This window comes from Cyprinodon variegatus, unplaced genomic scaffold (assembly GCF_000732505.1).
Source record: "Cyprinodon variegatus isolate N-32 unplaced genomic scaffold, C_variegatus-1.0 Scaffold0, whole genome shotgun sequence".
In the NCBI taxonomy this organism is placed as follows: Eukaryota; Metazoa; Chordata; class Actinopteri; order Cyprinodontiformes; family Cyprinodontidae; genus Cyprinodon; species Cyprinodon variegatus.
Window position 1 is genome coordinate 3,119,146 of NW_015150453.1, and position 18,351 is coordinate 3,137,496.

Sequence of the window (18,351 nt, forward strand, 5' to 3'; positions counted from 1 at the left end):
CATAAAACAGCAACTGACAGAGACGGAGAGCTATTATTTCTGAATATTCAGGTAGTCAGTGGTTGAGATACAGAAATTAGTTAACCTTTGGGCTTGGCACTTATTACAAACTATCTCATCAAAACAAACCCATTGGTAAACAGCAAATGCTTACTTAAAGAACAACTCATCATCACAAAGTGAAAAGTGTGATATCGATTGGCAAAGTCATTCCTATATACTGAAAACTCTTAATCTAGAATTATTGAGAAGTCATAGCAGGAGCAGCAGAATAAATTCAAGAAATTGACATGTAACAATAAAAATTTTAACCAAATAATGTTTATACAAAAAATGTTTCATATACAAGAAATAAAACTTTACAACTCTTCAGAGTTCAAAATCGGAGACTAGCTCATCTCAGACTCTTGGGACTCTGTTAATACATGTCTGTGCGTCATTTTTTATTAATTGCCTTTCATAGTTTATAACGGTGCTTAGGTAGATGGCACATCAATATGGAAGCCAGTAACTAATGTTTTCTGTCAGAACATTACATTGCCTCAACTGATTTCCTCTCCTCCCATAGTGCAGTGCTGTGTCCTGTATGCCGCAAGCTTTCTGCATTCACCTCTTTCAGAATTTTAGCCTGGTTCTCTGTTATACTGGACTGAAGGTGCCAGCCTTCGTACTATGTGTGCAACATTAGTCATGGTGATTTTGTCTCTTCTTTACCATTGTTATTTCCTCAGACCACTTTGGATAGGTTATGATCACTGCGGAAATGTTCTGCATACAAATATATTGAACAAACCCATAAAAACACATATACTTTAAGGATAAATGTTCACTTGATGCATAGTGGGGCGACAGTGGCGTTGGATGTGGGAGTTTGCCCTGAAATCGAAGGATTGACGGTTCAAGCCCCGACTCTGACTTTCATTGTCGTTGTGTCCTTGGGCAAGACACTTCACCTACATTGTCTACTGATGGTGGTCAGAGGGCCCGGTGGCGCCAGTGTGCGGCAGCCCCGCTTCTGTCAGTGAGCCCCAGGGCAGCTGTGGCTACAATGTAGCTTGCCACCATCAGTGTGTGAGTGAATGGGTGAATGAATGTAGTGTAAAGCGCTTTGGTCAAGCCTCCTGTCTTGAATAAAGGCATTACCATTTACCATAATTTCCACCCACTGGTGTTCTCTTTGTCATGGCAAACAGAACACCAGTTATTCACATTTCTGCTCATTGGTCATGATATACTGGATCAGTGTAACTGTAATTTTCCCAAAAAGTGTTTATGACATATGATGTTAAAGCTAAAAGTTAAAGAGCTGATAATAACAATAATAACAACAATAATAACACAATCCAGTTTACAAGAATTATGGTGTTCTATTGACCAAAGAAGTACTGAGAGCTTGGACTTTCTGTATTATCCAGGAAGAATATGGAAGATGTAGTTAAAATTGACCTTTTCAGGGTTTGTTAGCAGAGAAGAAAGGTCTGAGACAGTTAAAGGTAAAGCAGAGGAAAATCAACATCCTTTTCTTTAATGTGTCGTCTGACAAAAGTCAAAATATAGGAGTTCTGGCTGACTAATTGGCATTAAAAAGACCAATAAGTCTTCTTGAAAAAGACATTGAAATATAGATGGCTGTCTTTTGCTTTGATCAGTTTGCTTCTATATGTATTCGATCTTCAAGTTCAATATCATTTCTGTGAATGCAGACATTTTGAATTTCTTCTATGTTGCCTTCATCAGGTATGGCTGCGTCCGGCATCCTTTCTTCAGCGAGGGGCCCGATCACAGCAATTCTTCCAGAAGACGTTCTGCTCCTTATACTGTTAGTTCCCTCACGGGTCATAGTGGGTTTACCCAGAACACTCCTCAGCTGTGCCCAGAAAAAGGGCTGCTGGTTAACCTGTTGGGGCCACTCCAGATAGGTTTTGGTGCTCAGCATCTTTTTGAGCTTGCAGTACTTGTTGGGTAACGAGTTTGGATCAATAGGCTCCTTCACCACCAGGATGACATCACTGAAGGTCTTTCCCATTGCTCGCTGCTGAGCAAAGTACAGCTCATAGTTACACCATTCACTGTTTACAAAGTGCCGGGACAGGACAAATATTACCTTAAAAAACAGACAAAGAGTAATGAGATTACATTTTGCTCAGGATCTGCATGGTTTGATATAACTACAGACATGATGAAAATACAATTTAATTCTAGAGTTTTATGCATGAGTCTACGATAGATTCAAATAATTTTAGAATCAGTACTTTCTCTTGGGTCACCTTTAAGCCGGGCATATACTGTGCGATTTTTTCAATCGTTGCATGCAGCTACAGCTCACACTGTACGTCTAAAAACCACATCGGACTCAGCTCCGCAGTGAGATGGCGCTACTCTGACTCGTCTATCCCGAAGCCCAATGAGTAGAAGAGGAATATGAAGCTCACTACAATGAAAAACGCTGCCTTGGCAATTTGTGCAATTTTGTTCTGAAAGCCCTAAAAAGAAAAGGTGACGACGCATTTGGACAAAGACATGGCTGAGCAAACGTGGCTACTACGGTCTGTCAATTTAACAGAAAGAACTCCATTTTACTCGCACCCCTGCCATGCTTCTGTGTTTTCATCTGAGAGGAAGAAGAAAAAGAAGAATCATTTTCTGCCCATGCCCACTGAGAGATTTGCCCACGATTCCAGATCGGGAGGTGGTCGTAAAAGGCCGATCGTCAGGCGTTACCCCCTGTACACTACACAATGTACGACGCATGATCAGGCTGAAACTCAGCCAAATCTAAAAATTCTCGCAACACTGGAAAGTCGCCCCGAAAAAGGCAAAAAATCGCTCAGTGTACGCCAGCTTTATGTTGTGTAATGTTGCAGTAACCTGCCCATGCTAAGTGGTATCCTGTTGCTGGTTGTATTTTTGTATTTTGTATTAAGCAATAATTTACATTTCTTTGACAGTAAGAAGATATTGCTAACCCTTCTTAAAAAAAATCTTGATTGGACTTTAATGTCTATTCAAGATGTTACTATTAACCTTGTTTCCACTTTCAGTTTTCAAATAGGAAGATCCAAACCTTTTAAGTAAAAGATGGTAACTGCAGTACGCTAAATTAACTACTATTTTTTCAATGTTTTGACTACCTGCCTTTACCTTCTAGAGCTCTCGCTTTATGAATAATTTAAAACGATTCTGGTTTTAAAAATCTAAGCAAATCAACATATTTAGCTTTCAATGTTGTTAACCACTAATCTGAACCTTTTTCTAAAAAAAAATCTGTAAAATCACTTCATGCAAAGTAATTAAAAAATATATATTTTTATGTATATTTTGAAGTATATTTAGAAGTAATTGTTCATACCTTACGACTGCTTTCAATGTTCTCAATAATGTTGTCAATGATCCATCTTCCTGGCATAAAGTCCCGCTCATGAATGCACAGACGATAGGGGTTCTTGTTGTTCTCTAAGACGGGCAAAAGCTGATCCCTTACCCAGTCAGCATCTGAGTGGCTGTAGGATATGAAAGCATGATAGTTGAAATTTACGATTTCCCCTGCTTGATTTTCCTTGTAAGCTCTGTATTTTGCCCGGATAATCTGATATGTGGCTTTAGTGTACCACGGGAGGTTAAAAATGTAGCAAATTAGAACAAATATCAAGACTACAGTGGCGGTGGTTGCAACACAGATGATTATAACAAGTCTGATGTCACATGCTACTTCACCAGGAAAGTATTTGGATATGGAGGTGTTAAGGAAGGGCTCAGGGTGGTAGCATATGTAGTTCCAGGGCCAGTCTGTGAGATTAATCTTTCCTTTTGCGATGGTGTCCTGGACAAAGGTGTGAAGCTCACAAGTGCAATGGTAAGGATTGTTTCCTGCCTTAAGCTCAGATAGCTGAGGCATATGCTGGAAGGACGCTTTGCTTATCAGACCAAATGAGTTTCCGTCCATAGCTAAAAACTGAAGCGATGGACTTTCCCACTTTGATGGGATGAACTTAATTTTATTCCCGCTTAGCCAGAGGGTTTTCAGATTTGTAGCTCTCTTAAAATAGGTGTTGTCCAGCTGGTCCAGGTTGCAGTTGGACAGATCCAAGTAGTTCACTGTGATCGGTAGACAGGGGAATGCTTTACTTGTAAGTTGATTGTGGTGAGCAATAAAACGAGTTATATTTTGTGTCCAAACACAGTTTACAGTTTGTTCTGTAGATCCCAGTTTGTTGTTGCTAAGATCCAGTACCTCCAGCTTCCTGAACTCCTTTGTTAAAGAAGATATGTATCCTAAACTGGTCAGGTCATTTGTGCTGAGGTTGAAGATATGTAGATTTGGCATGGTGTTCCTGTAATTACACTGCTTATTGTAGAGAAAGTCATTATTTAGCCGATTGTTAGAAACATCCAGTAACTCCACACCATCCATTTCAGTCCAGGAGTCACAAGGCACACTGTTGAAATACACGTGCTGAATGGAGAGCTTCTTTATTTTCTTTAACCAGGTGAAGCGCCAGTCAAAGCGGAGCACATCAGGGTTGCTGATATACCTGTAAGAAATTTAGATTTTTATTACAGTGCTTTTTATCCTTTCTATGGAAAAAAAATCCTTCACATTTGATAAGTATTTTATTGCCGTTTTAAGAGACAGATCAACTCATATAATAATGGGTAACATGTGTGAATTTGCTTCCCTTTATTTTTTGCCATTCTTTGAAAAAGCTCATATTCAGTCAAACTTAATGAGGAAAAGAGTCTGTAATATTTTATTACAGTTTTTCAGTTTGTTTTAGTTCTGCGCTGTGGCCAGGCCATTGTAACAGATGAATAATGTATGCTTTCCTCCAAATAAGTGCATTATATCACTGGATTTATGTTAGTCTTACCGTATTGTAAGAACAGTCCCAAGTCTTCTACATACTGTAATTTTCAGACTATGCATTTTTTGGGGGGGTTATTTTAGCTCTTTTACTTTTACATAAATCATCTCCCCCCCTAGGATACAGTATCATTAAAGCTCCCATATTATGCAATGCTTTGCCTCTTCAATAGCTATCTTAAATCTAATATTAAGAATTACCTTTTCTCTTTTGTTTTTTTACCTATTATAGGTTTTTATTTATTTACTTCTCTTGATTTGTTTTCTTGTCGCTTCCTCAGCTCGCATTTTTTTTTGTTTTCATCATTTTATTAGTTTGACATTCAAATGTTCAAATCATGCATTTCAGTAATTCTTTTTGGTGAGCATTTTGATGTAGAAATTAAATAAAATTTTATTTGTATTCCAGCTATAAAACGTTTTCCTCCAGGATTTTCCTGTAATGTATAATTATCATTTTATAACTTTTTCTGTCACTATGAAAAAAGTCTCTACACAACATGATTTTGCCACACATTTTAACAATGGAGTTGGTGCATTCCAGGCAGTGCAGTCCTTTCATAGAGAATAAAAGTTAAATTTACATTTCGTCTGCACCTTCTTCCCCATGTTTGCTGTGTCCTCCAGATGTGTTTTGAAGTGATGCAAATATAATAGTCTTCTTTCAGCAATGGCTATTTTCCCTTGATTTATAAACCCTTAGATTGGTGGAGTGCTCTACTAATAGCTGTGCCGTTATCACATTTTCCAACACGACTATTGTATCTTTAAATATTGGTCAGTCTGTTCATTAAACACCATCTATGCATCTATCTTCTCCCGCTTATTCTGCCAGGGTGCCTATGACAGGCAGTCTATGGGCAAGAGGTAAACCCTGGAAGGTCTTGAGCCCATAACATCATCTATGACCCTCTCCCACCCCCACCATGGACTGTTCTCCCTGCTGCCTTCTGGGAAGAGACTTTGCAGCATTCAATGCAGGACAAGCAGATTCTGCAACAGTTTCTTCCCCAGTGCCATCAGACAGCTGAGCTGTGAGCAAACTCTAAATCTTGTCAGAGACTCTGCATCCCACTGATAACACCAAAACAAAATACAGCATATTTGCACCACACATATTCAATGCTCTGAACTTCCATGTCAATGCCTTTTTTCCTCATGTCTTTTCTTCCACCCTTATGTCTGGTGACGTCATGAAAGGTCACCAGTCCATTGCAGGGCAACACACAACCATGCACCCCTATGGACCAATTAAAGAAGCCCGTTAACTTAACAGTCATGTTTATGGACTGTGGGAGGAAGTCAGAGTACCTGGAGAGAACCCACGCTTGCATTGGGAGAACATGCAAACTACATGCAGAAAGACCCTGGGCCAGGAGTCAAACCCAGAACCTTCATGCTGCAAGGCAGCAGTGCTACAAACTGTGCCAAACCTTAATTAAACACCTTACACTATAAACAATTCTTAATATAATTATGATTTCCGTTATTTAACAAAATGTAAAATTGCATCGATCATCAAAAAGTATTTGCAAAGGGGATGCCTGGATCGAAATTCTGGAACACACAAGTCAAGCACATTATGCAAGACAATACAATCGAAATGTATTAGTAGAGGTGGACAATCCAGGTCCAGAAAGTAAAAGAACCTGTTTGGATTTCCTTCATCCTGTTCAGTAAACCAGGCGATCAGTCCCTGTCTGTGTTGTGGAGTTGAAAATGTAATTGGTGGAACTAATCTCTGAACAGGCTTTTTTACTTTCTGGACCTGGACTGCCCTTCTCTGTTTATTTCACAGCAACAACTCACCAAAGGTCCAAGTTATCTAGTTTCAGGTTGGTGATGCTGGAACCTGCTCCACTGTCGACAAATGTCGGTGAACGGGCAAAGTCGATGTATTGCAGTCGAAGCCTTTTAATTAGGGTTACTTGTAAGTTCAGCAAAGCCATCCTCAGTAGATTTTCATTGAACTTCCCTCTGTGAAAAATGAGCTGATCTGCTCTAATCTCCTTTAAATTCTGGAAAATATCATCCTTGAGGTTGTAGTATGTGAATTCAAAGAGGTTGCGAAATTGAATGACTCTGAATGTCTTGTTGCCGAGATCATGAAGCATATCTTCAAGAGCCTTTGGCCGTTGATCTATAGCCATATCAAAGCCCATATTCTTTGTCTGGATAACTTCTAAACTTCCCTTCTCATAGTAACTTAAATTTGAGGAGCACTTGATAGCAAAACCTTCTAACTGGATGTTCTTTATAGGATGAAAATCATTTTTCCTTAGTCCCATCACCAAAGGGCCACCCATAGACAGAACTTTGAGTCTGACTAATCTAGAGAAGCTGTTTGCTAAAGTTGCATTTCTATAAAGGTTATTTGACATGTATAGTTCTGTCAGATTCAGAAGGGATGTCAGAGGTGATGCAGGAATTTCGTGTAGTGAGTTGTTAAAAATGTTAAGGGTTTCAAGTAATAGGTTATTTTTAAAGGCATCATCGTCAATGTGTGAAATGTTGTTGTACTGCAGCAATAATCTCCGGAGCTGAGGAAGGTTCTGGAAGTCAGCAGCACTGATAGCCTGAAGCCTATTATAAGAGAGATCTATGCTTTTAAGTGTAATAGGAAATGTTCTCCATGGGACAAATGTAAGCTGCCTTCCACTGCAGTCTGCAGATAGGCCAAAGTTGTAGATCCGGCAGGGCCCTTCATGAGAGCTGGTGGTGGGAGGCGAAGATGTAGCGGCTGAGGATGTGGATGACACAAATCCAAGAAAGAGAGCACTGAAAGGCATCAGCTTCCAAATCATGGTCCCAGATCTGAAAAGAAATAAAACCAAAATTTAGTAACTTTAAAACCTTTTCACTTTAAATTGGGAAGTAACAAATTCATTTTTGAAACATTGGTTGTTTTGTTTATTTTTCAATTGCTAAAAGACTATAAGATACGGCCAAAATGTAACTAGGGTCACAGTTCAAAATGTTTCCTATCATGAGTGAGTTCTAACTCATACATTTGTAGATTCAACCTCCTTCTCTTGTAATTTATGTAAATATCTACAAAACAGACAAAAAAAAAACATACTAAACTTATATTTTAACCTTTTGTAAAATATCAAGTTTGATTGATAAAAGTATGGGAAGTGTTTTGCTTCTGATGCGCCTCTGTTTTCTATATACTGTATTTATTAAGGCGGAATGTAAATATTTACCACGTGCTACTGTCTCAGGAAGCAGTGAGCTGCTTTCTACTGTTAATTCAACCTTTCAATTTGTTTGTGTTTTTTTTCTATTTCCATGGCCCTTTATCTCCTAAACATTTTAGGCAATGATCCATACACATCTGTTAAGGAGGTTAAAAAACTGTAATACTAAATTAAACAGAAAATAAGAGCAGATTCAAATATATGATCAGTTTCATAAAATCTTGAATACTGATTTTTAGACATGCATTTACCTAATACATAAAGTTTCTTTAGTTCACATTTATCCATACGCAGCTCGTCTAAATCAAACACACTGTAAGCAATTAACAGACAATATTTACACTAAAAACCTCCATTGAATCATCAGTTTCAAGTAGGACATATTTTCTAATCTGAACATTGCTGTAAAACACTCACCCCTTCTTCACGCCCCTGAAGGATGTTAAGGTTGTCTGTTTTAAGTATTCTACTATCCCGCCTCTATTTATAAGACCCACCAGGCATTGTTTTGATCCTCACGTGAAGGAATAGTAAAGCTTTATGATAACCTCTTGAACAAACATTGTCCTTTTTATTGGGTCCAAGAGTGACGCGGCTTCAATAAACACATCTGTCTGAATGGGCTGGCTGTGGAACACAATAAGATATTTAAGATCGTTTAAAAATAAACACTGCTTAAGGGAGTCTTTTTTGTTTTTGTTTTTTTGAATCTGTAAGTGTAAAGAACAACCACCAGAATTATGTATGCTATATTGTATACCTGATTTAACAAGGACATAAGCATTAGACTTTAATTAAATATGTAGCTAAAAAAGCTGAAATATCTAATTCCAGGATGATCTTTTTGGCAAATTGTAGATACTGTTGCAATGACTTTCAGAAAAAGTTGTACTTTCAGATGGACCTCATTTATTTTCAAACAAAACCCTTTCATTCTCCATTATTAAAAGCAAATAAACTTTTCCCTAAATGAATGTTATGCTGCCTTATGAACAGTTTTCTTTTAAGAGACTCCACCAGTAGAGACTTTATCGCTTCATTGATAACTATCTTCTGCGGTGGACTGGCGACCTGTCCAGGGTGTACCCCGCTTCTCACCCATTGACAGCTGGAGATAGGCACCAGTACCCCTCACGGCCCCACTTGGGATTAAGCTTGTTAGAAGATGGATGGATGGGTGGGTGATAACTATCTTATCAGGCCTGTAGTGAGTCTCTACTTTCATTACAGTTTATCAGGTGAGAAGAGAAAATGTTTACATTAAGGTGAAAGTGTTCCACCTAAAGTCAATAAAAAACATTTACTCTGTTGTATCACCTGGCACTATCCGAAGCAATAAAAACTACTAAGCAGATTGAAAAAAGCCCCTAAAAATCTTGATTGTTTACCAGATTTGTTCTACTGTTTTTCTATATTATCTTCATCCAATGAGACTTATTAAATAAGTATTTTGTATCTTATTGATACAGAATTAATCTAAATTTGGTATTTGGTATTGAGTATGTGACATATCGTCTTGTGCTTTTTATTTGGTGTTTTCTATTGCATCTTCTAAATCAAAACATTAAGAAATTAAAGGGCTGATAGTTCTCATTAATTAGAACTATCAGCTGTTCAACTTTGCAAAAGTTGAACAGCTTTGTAAAAGTTGAACAGCCCATGCATTAATCTTTTGTCTTTCCACACCTGGTCAATTTAATTAATTTTATTCTCACATGTCATCTCAATGCACTCTACATTTATAACCAGAACATACAGTCAGATTGGTTCAAAGTTTTCTATCTAAGGAAAACCAGCTGATTGTATTGAGTCATTGACTCCACAGCAGTCCCTCACAGTAAGTATGCTTGAAGCGACAGTGGAGAAGAAAACTCCCTTAACCTCCAGCAGAACCAGGCTCAGTGTGAGTGGCAATCTGTCAACTGCAAGCAGAATAAAAAGTGAGGGTTAGAGCTTCCTATGTTGAATCGTACCTATTTTAAAGCTTGTTGTTTAAATAATTTCAAGTTATTCCCAACTAATAGATTGATTACAGTTAATTAAAAATAAACTGAATAGATTTGTGTTGTGGGCTGCTTAGTAGTGAGGTGGGTAGCACTCCTGCCTTGCAGCAAGAATTTTCTGAGTTCGATTCCCTGCCCGGGGTCTTTCTGCATGGAGTTTGCATGTTCAGCCTGTGCTTGTGTTGTTTCTCTCCGGGTACATCCATCTTCTTCCCACAGTCCAAAAACATGACTGTTAGATTAATTGGCTTCTTTAAATTCTCCTTAGGTGTGTGTGAATGGTTCTTTGTCCTTTTTGTCTCTGTGTTGCCCTACGATGGACTGGCGACCTCTCCAGGGTGTACCACGACTATCCGTAGACAGCTGGAGATAGGCACCAGCACCCTTCGCGACCCTGCTTGGGATAAGCGTGACAGAAAAACTGAAAGGGTTTTTTTTATACAGAAGACAAATCAATTTGTTCTGCATTTCGCACCATATTTATTTATTTTGCTCTGCACTGAACCTTTCCATGTCAATGGCTTTTGCACCATGACTTTAAACTGGTTTTACCTTTTTCTCCTACAATGTCTATGTACATTTTTATCACTACTGTACTTTATAAATGGAAATGTTCATTTAACTGTTGTAAGATGCTCATTCTGTTTAAAAGCTGTATGCATCGAAATTTCGTTTTGTATACATCCTGTTTATAAAAAATTACAATAAAGTTTGTATAAGTCTTATAAACAAACACAGTTCTCTCATTTAGCATAAGGTCTAGTTTCATTACAGAAATAAGATTAATGGAAAAGATATGTCCCTCAGTTTGTTTGACATTAACTTGACATGAAGTTTGTTTGCCAGGATTTGCTTCATTGATTTTTGCTGTTTACAAATGAGAAAACATTCCAGTTCTTTGGTATACAAGCTTATCTGTGAAAGGAATGTGCAAAGGAATGCTGCAGCAGACCTGTCGTTATCTCTGGTTTAAAATGCGTCTCTGCTACTGAGGTCAGGTGTTGCATTCATATTAATATGAAAACCATTTAGCATTTTATCTAGATCAGACATTTCACATTCAGTTTGGCTCACGGTCAAGTTTAAAAGGTAAGGCAAAAAAGAAACAGCTCAAACTAAAACATTTATATGCTCACTCTGTCAGAAATATAGCGATGGAAAGTCTTGTCATGTTTATGATTCTTCTGAGGTCCACTACTGACAAGCTTGTCCATCTTAAATACTGATAAAAGAAGATAAGAAAGTAGTAGGACAAACTGATGAAAGAGGAAACATTCATCTAACCTTTTCTATACTCATATAATCCTTGTAGGGTCAAAGGTGGACTTGTTGCCTATTTTCTGGGGTCAGTGGGTAAAAGGGGTGTTACGCCCTGGACAGGTTACCAGTCCATCACAAAGACATGCTGGATACAAGATACAAAAACCATGCAGGGCAAGACACACCCAAGAAAACTTTAGACCTTAGAGGAAGTATTTTTGACTTAGGAGGATTCAGGAAAACAGGAGAGAGAAATAAACAGGATAACCTAAGGCCAAACAATGGGGAAAGAAAATCTTTCCACCTGCAACACCACACAGGGCAAGAAGAATAAAATATATATATATGTTCTATAGTCTATTTAGTGTCAGGAAAGAAAAAAATGCTTTTATAGGTGATTCCTATCTTTTGCTAGAAACATTTACTTCATCATCCTTTAAAACATTCTTGGCAGGCATTAACTTTAGACAAACTGAAAGAGTGTTTGGTCTCTGTGCAAACAGTGTAGGTAAGTAGTCAGAGCCAATGTAATCAACCAGTAGCTCAGGTAGGAGGCTGATACAAGCTGACTTTTTATTTTTTTTAATCATGTGATCCATCTATTCACTGGACACTTTTTAGGTACCCTTGTTTCACAACTTTTAAAGTCAATCAGTAATTTTAATCATATGTATATAGTTGAAACCTATATGTAATGTTATCAAATAACTATGGACCATTTTCTTTTTGCTATAAAGAAATAAGGCAGTTTGGAAATTCAATTTGTACTCCAACCTGATACTAGCAAGGTGTACATAGTTAAGTGGCCAGCAAGAAACTATTTCAGTTGAAAATCCTTGAGCAGCATGAACCACAGCTTCAAACTAAACACCCATCCTACATATCAGCACAAGAGAAGCAACAAAATATGAAGAAACTAAATATAAGATTTATAAGATTGATCACAAAAGGTTTGCCGCATAGCAATGTATGCACTTTCTGTACAGTATCCTGTGTAAAGCCTAATCTGTTAAATACTGTATTGAATCCCTTTTTATATCTGATCAAATGCCACATGTCACTTTTGTTTCAACAAAAACAAGCTTTTCTAGGTACACTGAAAAATTCTAAAATTGCTCCTTTGACAGGATGATAAATGGAGCATCCTTATGTCTACATTTTGTTTTTATTCACAGATAAACGGATTTATACACTATTAACAAGTTACAAATATTTCCGCCGAATACATATATAAGAAATTTACATTTACCACTGAGGCCCATTTATCCTCATGATCATTTAAGCTCTCTGTGCCTCCTTAATAATGACATTTGAGAAACAAATATCTGTTAGGCTAAGAAAGAATAAGAAACAAATGGTTGATAAATGATTAAACTGTTATAGCAGATATGCGTCATTCTTGAAAGCCCAGATCTCTATTAGTGCATCTGCTATCTAGTTGTCAATAGCCAGTGGCAAACAGTTCCTTTGTTGACATGTGTTAGCAGCGTTATGCCATCAGCCCAACTTCCTCTCTCACAGAATAAAGATTTAATAAGGCAACAGACTTGTGTCACTAGTGTTTTTTATCCTGGTTTAATGAGACTCAATGTTTACATGCTATCCACAAACACAGCTGCACTTACGTAGAACCGGTAGACACTAGAGTGCAGAGCTTTTAGGGAATGATGTTCATCCTGTACAGCAACTGAGGCTCAATATGTTTATATACTGTGGTTCTTCCTGCCATATACCAAGTCAGCTCTTTTTTTTTTTTTTTGGCCTGAATGAAAAAGAAAAACGAAGAAACGTAGGATGATTTATATTTAGCCTCCTGAGGGCTAAGGAGACACTTATATTTTGATGTGATCACATTAATAATACTTTGGAAGTTTGGGTTCGGTCATACTGTAGATGGCCTCTTTAAACAGCAGTGTTGAAATCTTTCAACAGATTTGATTTAGGTCTGGATTTAAAATGTTCATGTTTAATAAGCTTTCATCTGATCCATTTCATTGCAGCCCTGGCTTCCTTTTAGGAGTCAATGTCTTGCAGTTAGAGTCTTTTTAAGCCCCTAACTGCTCTTCCTATAGGATGGCCATGCGTTCTGCTAGATTATCCATCTTCTTATTATCTTAAAACATCCTTTGCATACTTACAGCAAAGAAAGCCTCCATATTGCCTCCACTAATATACCATTAGTTTGTATGCACAGGATGATTTGGAGTGTTAGTTTTCCAGTAAACACAGCTCTTTTCATGCAGGCCAGCAAATTCAGCAAATGGTCTCATGTGACCATAGCACTGTCCTCCAGAGTTGTTGTGTCCCATATATGGCTTGTGTCAAACTTTTAACAGGATGTTTTTTTTTTATGGCCTTCTTTCACCACTTCTTCTTGCTACTCATCCAAAAAATGTTGGATTCGTTTTTTGCCTTTAATGCTCTTCTTGAGCTGCCTGTATAGATGGACAGCCATGTCTTTGTGGATTTGCAGCTGTGCCTAATATTTCTATTTTTAGAAAAGTAAATTAACACTCAGTGAGAGATTAGATTAGTGTCTCTGATTCAGTGACCTCCCAAGGCTGCTGGTTTCACCGAATGTTACTTTCAGAGGTTTCAGGTTTCAGAGGCGTAAATATGTATCAACACCACATCGTACAAATTTAAGTGTGCAATATTCAAACTCAATTATTTTCCAATTGTTTGCAGTACTTTGTGTTTGTCTGTTATACAGGATCCCAGTGACATACACAACACATGTTGTACAGTTCGTGAATATGAAGGTGCGTCAAAATATCAAAGGAAATAGCTGCTATTGAAAGACACTGTGAAAGTTGCTAGTATTAGAAACACTGCTGCACTAGTGTCTGGCATTCCAGTAAATAATTCAGTTTCATTACCTCTTACTGAAAAGCGTTGGTATTACTCTGTGCAACCATCCAAAACAGTTTTGTTCCTAAATTTTATTTCTCACTGCCTCATGGCCATGGCAAAAACAATCACTCTCATTACATTCTGCAATACTTTCCATTACACGATTTGGCATGTGTACCTAATATTTCTCCCAGTAATTGCTGCTGCACAGTCTGGCTCCTTGTTGTGGCAGATAGCAAACCTTTCATGAGAATTGCCACTCCAAAAGCTGCTTTTCACACCTTGGCTTACATTGTAGCAAAAAAAAGCCCCCCCCAAGAAATCTTTATTTAGTAACCAATATATTGTTGGGTTTAGTTTTTGGACAGTCACAACTTTCACAGCAACATTTTAAGTAAATAAATAGATTATGAAAAATAATAGAAAACATTTAGGTTCAGGTTTACAACATTAACATAGACACTTTATGCATGGATCATTGTTTGTGCTTCTGTGTGGAAATCAACTCGCTAGGACCTTAAGTTTTCTTTAATTTAATGTTCTCTACAAAGTCAACACTTAAAAGCAACTTAAAAGAAAAGCATTATTTATTTATGTGTGTGACTTCTTTAAAAAACATCATGGGCATTAACTTTTTTAGAATATCTATTACCTTAGGATTATAATTGTTTAGGCGCAAGAAAATGAGAAAATTTGGGATTTAAACAAGTCTTGGTTTTTCTGTTTCATAGACTGATGTTACCTTCTTAGGATTGAAGTTAGAAAAATAAGCTGCCTGTTTAGTCAGTTCTTTTGAATGGCACCATCCTGGAGGGAGGCATTGGCTGGGCTGCTGCACTTCCATTATAGATGAAAGAGTTCAGCGTGTTTTTCACTGCTTGGTTCTATTTCTCTTTTAGACAGGCGCTATGAGCTCAGCTTTTATCGTAAACTGACTGTATTTGCCCTTGTAGCTCTTTCTTTCCTAGACACAGCCACCAATGGAGCTAATTTATAGTTACCTTTCATCTAGCAATAAAAGAGTTTATTGGTCAAAGCAATTATTCTGTTTTCTTGACCCATCAGTCGACCTTTACAGATGGACATTAACACACACTGCTTCTGCTGGAGGCTTGTTGTTGTTAAAAACTTTTTACTCTCCACTGTTGCCGCATGCATGCACCATACAGTATGAGAGACTGCAGCAAAACAACTGTCACTAGATGCTTATCCAGGAGGACTAAATTCTGCAAGTCTCTCAAAGTGATATAAGCTGGTTTCCCTTAGATAGAAAACATTTAACCAATCTGTCTGTATGATCTCTATTTACGTCTTTGTAACGTTTTGAAATTATTGTTATGTGAACCAGTGGTATATAAATATATATATATATATATATATATATATATATATATATATATATATATATAACTAAATAGGTTTAGATTGAAACTTTATTAAATTTATCTGTGTCATAACCATTTTTTTATGACTATAGGCTAAAACAACATCTTTAAGTGTTGGTCCATGGTTTTGTAAGAAAATAAGTTTGGAAACCACTTCTGTGACATTTGCCTAGTTGCTTTATAAAAAGTTACATGCCAGAAGTGGGGGATGGCATGATTAGACCAACCAGGAAATTATTTGAGGTCTTAGTTTAGATCCTTGCTGACCCTCCAATAAGCAGTTCTGGGAAGGCTGATAGCTTTCTCAGAACTGCCTGGTTGTTGCAAAAGCATAATATATGCATGTCGCTCAGGGAGAATGCACAAAGCAATGTCTGGTATTTGACTTTATGTAGATTTTATGTGTTAATGGTTTATAGGTTAATGTTATGAGCGCAACAAAAATAAAGGAAAAACAGAAAGTGTTGGTAGATAGGTCCTAATTTCAAATGAAAGAACCTTCAGAAAGCTTTAAAAGTATTGCTAAAGACAAACTGCAGAGGAAAAGTATATATATACACTGAGGAGGACACTAACAGGACAAACACTGGAGTAATTATCTTAGTGGGAACAGTTGTGCAGAGAAAGAACTAGAAGAAAACCAATGGGAAGGCAGGGGACTTTAGGGGGCAATGGAGAGTAGCTGATAAATATAACCTAAAGATAATTTTAAACAATGTATGACAAAAACCAAACCAGAATAGCAAGACTAAGAAGTAATTCAAAAAAGATAACCCGTAACAGTAAAAACAGAATGACATAAATCCAAGCCTAACTGAAAACACAAGGTGAAAACTAACAGACCAAAAAAATTGCAAAATGGCAGATCACATCAAATTTGGAATAAAATCAGCTCTGACCAACCACCCACCAAAATAATGTTTATTCTTTAAAAAGAAAGTACTGTATAATGTTTAGAAAAAACAGCAGATTCCAAGAATTAGCAGATTAGATTAAGATAAGTGAAGTGAAAACAGCAAGCATCTCTGCTTCCCAGTGTTGCCAACTGTCCCCTGAAAAAAGGAACTGTCCACTCTTTGGAACCAAAAGTATGCATCTAAATACATGTTCAAGTTAAACATTTGTAAAATCCCTTCTGTCGAAAAAAAACAAAGAAAAAACAAAACAAACAAACATCCCAGTTAATTGGAAGACAATACCTGGCCAAGATTTATCCTTATTTATCTTTCAGGGAGTTGGCAAGATTGAAGCAAGATTGAGCAACAGAACATTTAACCCCAAATTACTCAAGATGAGCCGTGAAGCACATGGGAGTGTTTGTAGTGAGCACTTTGTTAATAAACAAAAATAGGTCAGTACCAAATGTGTCTATTCTAACTGAAGAGATAAATAAAAATCAATCAAAAATAATCAATAAAAAATAAAAATCAAGTAATTAGTCAATAAATTGACAGCCTTTCATTGTTGTATTTTTAACCATAAATTGCCCCTAGCTGGTTTATTGCAATCAGACAAAATTTAAGTTTCTTAAAGTCTAAATAAAAGTGCATAAGTTTAACTGTTATTATCATCTTTATTTGACTGCATGATATTATTTAGTTTATTACTGGATAAATATTGTGAATTCTGGAGTAATTAAAGTTATATTTCATTCAATATGTTCCTGACTGCTGTTACTTTTGCAAGATTCCTCAGCAGAACCTGAAGTTAAAAAATTGCCCGATATTCTAATGCCATGTCCATTCAAAAACCTGTTCATCATCACATGGAGTTTATTTAAACAAACCCTACCAGATAATGTAAAGGATTGATACTGATATGTTTTAGAGATGACGTGCCAAAAATAGCATTTTTATATGCCGGATGAAATTGATCATATTGGTATTTTTAAATGTGAAAAAGCAGCACATGGGTCACATGGGTTCTCTGCAGTCAGCACACATGAATAAAACTCCAACTGTTAATAAACTTCACACCTATGCTATGAACGACACAATTTTTGAAAATGTTTTACATGCAGCTATACACTGCTTTGACAAAACTAAATACAACAGATAAAAACAAAGCTATTTATAATCTAGTTTGTTGGAAACTCTCACCCCAGAGAGTTTCTGATGCTGTTCTTTTCTGATGATTACAGACAAAGATCCCAAAAGGGAAAAATCAAAGCCACAGGCATCAAAACTTTCCTAGGAGCGGGATATTTTCAAAAATTTTGGCTAAATTAGGTGTTTCTACACCATGTTAAAATATAATTGTACCACTAGAGACATATTATGACATATATGAGATACTACTCACCATGTAGTCTGACTCTTTCCTTTCAGTTTTTAACCTGTGCTGTGGTAAAGCTCTGGGTAGGAGCTGAATCAACACTGGGAGAGTTACCCTGAAGCAAATCTTTCAGCTCAGTTCTCCTTCTCTCTCCCCTCCCACTGCTTACCTTTTTCTCCCTTTCACTCTCTGCTCAGTTTGTGTGTGATTTGCTGAGGAATGTGGGACGTATTGGGGGAGGATTTGTTTTTTTCCTTCCGCTAAGTTCCAGATTTTTTTGAAAGTGAGTTTTCATTTGGATGGAATAAGGGGTGTGACGCTGTTGCAATCCCTTTGAATGTCAAAATGTATCAAAATGAGTTGTCTCATTTTCCCTCTCATGTTAAGCTTTGAACCTTCATGACAACCAGACCTTTAAAACAAGAAATAATATTTAATACGATCATTAATACGATTAGCAAAGTCTGATTAAACAGGTGAAATGTCTGAAAAAACAAAACTGTACATAAGATAGA

At 37.0% G+C, this 18,351-nt stretch overlaps 1 protein-coding gene across 2 annotated transcripts; it reads right to left on the minus strand.

Moving 5' to 3' along the window:
• Nucleotides 1-1,006: 1,006 nt before the first annotated feature.
• LOC107084756 (toll-like receptor 2 type-2) lies at nt 1,007-17,998 on the minus strand. 2 transcript variants are annotated; one of them, XM_015374870.1, is made up of 4 exons: nt 17,864-17,998; nt 6,671-7,675; nt 3,350-4,532; nt 1,007-2,032 (listed from the first exon to the last, which is right to left on the minus strand). In XM_015374870.1, exons 2-4 carry the CDS (start codon nt 7,663-7,665, stop codon nt 1,646-1,648), a joined length of 2,565 nt encoding a protein of 854 aa, XP_015230356.1. In that variant the 5' UTR covers nt 7,666-7,675; nt 17,864-17,998; the 3' UTR covers nt 1,007-1,645. The 2 variants fall into 2 exon arrangements, with proteins under 2 accessions (XP_015230356.1, XP_015230278.1); XM_015374792.1 differs by having other exon boundaries at nt 1,007-2,104.
• Between the last annotated feature and the right edge of the window lie 353 nt (nt 17,999-18,351).